Source organism: Lipotes vexillifer, unplaced genomic scaffold, assembly GCF_000442215.2.
Source record: "Lipotes vexillifer unplaced genomic scaffold, Lipotes_vexillifer_v1.1 scaffold230, whole genome shotgun sequence".
NCBI lineage: Eukaryota > Metazoa > Chordata > Mammalia > Artiodactyla > Lipotidae > Lipotes > Lipotes vexillifer.
Window position 1 is genome coordinate 8,941,298 of NW_006775143.1, and position 6,165 is coordinate 8,947,462.

Sequence of the window (6,165 nt, forward strand, 5' to 3'; positions counted from 1 at the left end):
CTTTCCCCTCATTCTGTCTTGATAGCTCATTTTGGAGACCATGATTCTTCCATTCATCCTCCGGGCTATCTTTCTGATAGTCAGTTCATACCGGATCAGAATGAGGACTTTTTAGCGAAGGTGGAGGCGCTCCATGAGCAGCACAGGTGAGAGGAGGGGCGGGTGACCTACTTTGGGAACTCAGGTCGGGCACTGTCAGACCTCGTGTCCCCTTTTGGGTTTGATGTTGTCTTCTCTTGCTTTTGCTTATGAATCCTCTTTCAGGATGTCGGGGGTTTGTGAACCTTTGAGCTCTTATGATGGCAAATGTATCTGGCATAACTAGCATTTCTGTAAAGTGTGAAATCCTATGAGAGTTCAGGATAATTTGCTTCGTTCTTTTTCAGGATGTCATTGAAATCCGTTAGTTCCTGAAGGAAATGCCCATTTTAAATCTGACTGCCCCACAGATTGACCCTACCAGGCAAACCTTTTAACAGTTTCCCATATTTAATGAAACGAGCCGTTCCTTCAGGTGGTTTTGAATAGACAGGCAGACAGATATAGGTGCTGACAGGCTGGGTGAATCCCCGTCCTCTCTGGGTTCAGTTGGGAAAACCACCTTCCTTCCAGAAGGGAGCACCACCCTTCCGCAGCTGCCTCGGGCCAAGCCTCCACTCCAGCAGATTCGCCCGATTCTGGCCTCCTCTTCCCTTGCCTCCTTTCACTTAAAGCTGCAGTGGCTCCATTCAGTCCATTCAGGTCAAATAAGGGCCACCCTGACCGAGAAGGCCAGGTCTCAAGGGACCTTACATTCTCAGGAAGGCCATAGAAACAAAGGCCTAAGCAACCAGTGTCCCTTCAAAAAGGCACTGCCAATCCTCTCCCAGAATTGCTGTCCAGGCAGGAGCCAGCATCCTAAAATAGTACAGTGACGTTTGGAAGTTTGAGGCTGCTGCTAAAAGGATAGATAAAGGCAGAAAGACCTAAAGAGCATGTACTAATTTAGGGACTTGGAAAAGGTAGGGTGGGAATTCCAGAAGGTGACAGTCTTTATCTCTGAATATTGAGAACCTACTAAATGTGAGGTATTTTTTAATAGAGGAACGAGAGGGCTAGATGAAGTCATATTCAGTGGACAAGAAGAAACACGTAGTTTACTAGCATTTGGGGGTTGATTGTTTAAGATGAATAATATAAGGCATTTAATAACCTTATAGTAATGGTATCAATATTTTTAGATTTTTATTAATTTTAAAAATCGGAGTTAATATTCTGTTTACTGGGTGAACTCTGCATCTTCTGTCTGCCTTTGTAGTGGGCTAAAGCAATCAGAAGCAGAATCTTGCTTTATCAACATAGCACGGACCCTCGACTTCTATGGAGTGGAGCTGCACAGTGGTAGGGTAGGTACCCTCAGCATGGTGTAATTCAAAAGTTATTTTAATTTTAATTTCTGAACATCTGAAAGCTTCTTTGAAACTATCTCTTTTCCAGTATAATAAAAAAGACCTTTTTTTTTTTTTTTTTTTTTTAAGATACCTGAAAGGTTTATAAAGTAATATTGAGTTTTGCTGGTTATTTATCCACTTGGATTTTTTCATGTTTGCTGTCATACTTGAAGACTTTTTACTTTTGGGGGGTTACGGGGGTTAGAAACAAGTAATTTTTGTAAGACCATCTCATGGTTAAAGAGGTGAAAAATGTATAGAGTTCCATTTTCCAAGTGGCTCTTTAATGAGCCAGGGTTTCTACTACTTAATCTTAGTGCTGCTCAAATTAGAGCTAATTATGTACTCAAATATGATAGTTTTCTATTATGATGGCATGTTTATGAAAATCAAGTATTTTGAATTGGTTGTGACTTTTTAAATAAAATTGATTAATATCTATCATCTGCTGAGCCATTTCTAACTGCCAGACACAGTCCCTATTTATTTCCCACTGTAATGCCATGAGGTAAGTGTTGTCATTTCCTCCATTTTACAGATGGAGAAACTGATACTCAGGGACTTATCAAAGGTCATATAGCACATAAGTAATGGCTTCAGTGTGTGACCCCAGCACTGTCTAATTGGCATCTGACCTTTACATTTTCTACCCGTAATTGGCCCACATCATATCCAGAGGAAGCAAATATTGGTTGAACACCTAGTCCATACTAGCCATTGTTCCAGATGCTTTCATATGTGACCATAAGGTCTCATTTAAAGATTATAGCAGCCTTGGGAAATGTGTTCTAATCACCCCATTTTACAGGTGAGAAAACTGAGGCTCAGGGAAGTTGAGTAAATTACCAAAGTTTACATTTAAATAATATTTTTGCAATTCATAGAAACACTTTCATTTCTTTTCTCTTACTTCAATCCCCTAACTGTGCAGTGTACAGGATATAACATAGGTAATAAAGTAGGAAAAAGATACGGATCTTACAAAACATCAACTTTGGGACTTGACTTAATTTTTATTCCACTTGCAAATACTGTTTTGTCTGGTAGAATGTTGTGGAACCCTTTCTTCAATGGTGAAGTGGGCTTTACATCTGCCTGAGTTGATCTGTGCTCCCCGCACCCCCAGGGTCTCATGAAGGTCCTGACACCAGTTGATTACCTGTCTGCCTGACATCCCCGTGGTATCAGAGGGAGTTGGGTTACCCTTGGCTATGCTGCATCAACCAAAACCCCCTGAAAATCAGTAACTTGATATCACAGAGCTTATTTCTCAGTAGTTCAAAAGCTATATGAGTCCTGGTGGCTCTCCAGGGCAGCCCTCCTCTGTGCAGTGATTCAGCAGCCTAGGCTGCTTCTGTCTGGTGGCTTCACCATCTTTACGTGTGGCCTCATGCTTGTCCCAAGGGAAGAGGAAGTTGGAGGGCTGCACACCAGCTCTTAAATGATTCGGCCCAGAGGGGACTCATTACTTCTGCTCATTGTTCATCAGCCAATGAACTGTTGAGCAAAGCTGTTCATCAGCTAATCATATAGTCCTGCTCCACAAGCTGGGAGGTTTGGAGATGGGCACAGGAATTTAGCAAACAGTGACTGTCCATGCTACCGTGATGACCACAGAACCAGGAGATTTGAGACCCACGTCACTGGCCCACACAAAGCATTCATTTATTTCCTCATTCTGCACTTGATTTTTATTTTGTTTGCTAATTTTCTGTCCCACCTGCTTAATATTTCCCTATATTCTGATCCCAAGTATCATGTTTAATGCAACCCTGGTTTTCAACTTGCCAATTTGGTTTTGCTTTAAGCATGTGATTTCAGTTGGGTGCCCAATAGTGATTACTCTCTGGACTTTCCACAACGGGATCAGCAGTGTTTGCTTCGGCCAGTTTCTCCAACTCCCCATGTTCACATCACTGTTCATAAATGATTTGTCCCACTGTCTCTTGAGAGGTGAAGGGGATGAACATTTTTTATACCTACCGCATGCCAATACGTTCTTATATTCTCTAAGTGCAGCTTGATAAAACTCTTAGAGGTGGGTTCGACAATCCTTATTGTACAAAAGGAAAAACTGAGGCCAGTAGCCCAAACCGACACAGCTAGTAAGTGGCAAACCTAAGGTTCACATCCAGTGGTAACTCTGCCCCTTCTTTAAAATTACGAGTATCTGATTGGGTAAGTAGGGATATAGACGACTCAAGGGAAGGCACTGTTTATTTTAAAATTTTCATTCTCAAATGGATTTAATGGACTATATCTTGTAGTCGCTGTATCTTCCTTTTATTACCTTCATTATCTGTGGCAATGCCTAGCACATGGGCTCTTAATAAATGTTGACTATATTGGACTTATAAGCCATATTTTATTTTTCATTGGGTTTAGAATCAGCAGTTCCACACTTCATATTAATAGCTAAAGCCTTTTCAGTGATGGGAGTTGAGATTTGTTTAAAGCTGTGCGGGGGACGAGGCATTTCTGATTTTAATATGGTGTCTGATACTAATTGTTGAAAATGTAAAGGCAAATGTTCATTTCTGTGATTCTGTGGAATGAGTGAGCTTGCCTGGTGGTAACTTTGTAAACTGGCAGAACCCAGGTGTTGCTGTCAGGCAATGTATTTTCACCTTAGAAGAATTTGGTGCTAAGTACTTGGATCTTAAGTATCTGTTAAGAGGAGATTTTTGCCTGTTTTCTGTAATTTTCCTTTTGGAGCTTACATGTAGTGCTATTTATAAAAGCGTGGGTGCTTAAGTTACCAGAGGGCATAAGCATGACAGTAACACGCTGTGAATCTGAGATCCTTCCTTTTTACAGGATCTGCACAGTTTAGATCTAATGATTGGAATTGCTTCTGTGGGCATCGCTGTGTACCGAAAATATATTTGCACAAGTTTCTATCCTTGGTAAGTGCAAACCGGTTCTAATTATTTTCTGAATCGTGCTTTAAAAATATGCTGAACAAAAGTAATGGTACCTCTAATTTTAAACTTTTCTTTCTAAAGAAGGGACAGAGACTTTCTCCCAAGTTTTTACCTCTGACCTGTACAATTAATCCAGATTCAGTACTTGGGAAAATCAGTTTGGTTTCTATCAGCATCCCCTTCCTCCCCAGTCACCCTATGGTTTGGGATACCGTGTGAAACCTGGATAAAACAACACAAGGCAGGTTTTGGAGTTAAGGAATCCTTCCTGGGCGGCACGTTAGCCAGGGTTCAGAGAACTTCCTCTGGGCAGGAGCTGTATTTTCAGGGCAGTTCCTTAGTTACTAATTGAAGTTTTATCAAGTGCCCACAGTTCTGGTCTAAAAACTCAGGGGATCCGGCAGACTTGAATCCTCACAAATCTGAGAAAGGCAGTGCTGTCCCCACTGTTCAGAAGGCTCCATGGTGGAGGACTTACGAGCACAAGCTCAGATCCTGGCTCCAAGCATTCCTGGTTTGAATGATCTTGAGCACTTAAGCGCTGTCTCCCAGCCTCAGTTTCCTCATCTGAAAGCTGGGTATAATGATACGTACTTTTCAGGAGTATTGCAAGGCTTAGTAGAGGGGCTGCTTGTAAAGCTTTAAGTATAAAAAAGGCTGTTAATGGTGGCTATAATTGTGTTACTATGCAAACGATAGAGAGGCTACTTGACACGCGGCTATTGAGTGGCTGTTAAGTTTGCGAAGCAGCTGGGATGCGGACGCAGGTCTGTCCTCCTTCTGCTGCTCCACACTGCCCTCAGCTGTCTTCCCCAGGTACACACCAGCCCTAGCAGAGCTGCAGTATCACAAAAGCAGCTGACAGCAAAGAGAGCGCATTGCCCATGGTCCTTGTTATTTAAGAGCTACATCATAAACCAGGGGCCCTGATGTGCCACTCAGCTTCAGTCAGCTACTTAGTGTTTGGCCGAGGTGATGGGGCCGCCATCCTTTCTGCGCTGAAGCAAAGTCTAGGAAGCCGAGAGCCCCCAGCCATCACGATCGTGGACTAGAGAACACACGCCGAGAGGCGCCAGCTGCAACCTGGCTGCTCCCTGATGTGCTTCTTTTGTGTTGTGTTTTACTTTTTTTGCAGGGTGAACATTCTAAAAATTTCTTTCAAAAGGAAAAAATTCTTTATACATCAGCGACAAAAACAGGTGAGTTGTACCTATGCTTGCTTTGGTTCTTGTGTTTTTAGCCAGTTCAGCCCTTAGTCCTTCAGCAGGTACAGGAATTTGTCGTACGTGTAACAGGGAAGAAAGAACGTTGCAAACGGTGGAAGGAAAGTGGGCATCAGGGTCTGGAGGGCCCCGCAGTCTTCTGTGAAATTCACTCTGCTTATCTGGCTGAGGAAGTCACTTGCTTTGCAGTCAGAGACATTGGTTTCAGGTCCTAGCTCTTCCACTCACCAGTTGGGCGGGTTACTTAACCTCCTGTAGTCTGAGTTACCTTGTTTACAGGAATGCAACAATACCCAGTTCTCAGGGAATCATCAGATTTAGAAAGAAGTGCCATTGGTCAAAGCACCTGGCCGAGCCCACTGCAGAGTAGCAATAAAAGTCAGCAAGGTCAGCTCCTTCCCTTGATGTGTTTAAAATGCACGGTGGCCTTGCGTATATGTCTCATGGGAGGACTCTGCAGCTCTCCAGGTAACTCAGTTTGGTTTTCCACATGGAGAAGAGCAACTTAGACGTGAGAGACCCACAGCTAGTGGCGCGGAGGAGCTGGAATTTGAACCGGTCGTTATGAATCTGAGATGCCCGCTCTTC

At 43.0% G+C, this 6,165-nt stretch overlaps 1 protein-coding gene across 1 annotated transcript in view; it reads left to right on the forward strand.

The window, feature by feature from the left end:
* PTPN3 (protein tyrosine phosphatase non-receptor type 3) overlaps positions 1–6,165 on the forward strand; it is a 72,034-nt gene that overhangs the window by 21,491 nt on the left and 44,378 nt on the right. The window contains 4 exon segments of the mRNA XM_007449792.1: positions 26–146; positions 1,298–1,385; positions 4,248–4,336; positions 5,490–5,553. Coding sequence (XP_007449854.1) covers positions 26–146; positions 1,298–1,385; positions 4,248–4,336; positions 5,490–5,553 — 362 coding nt within the window.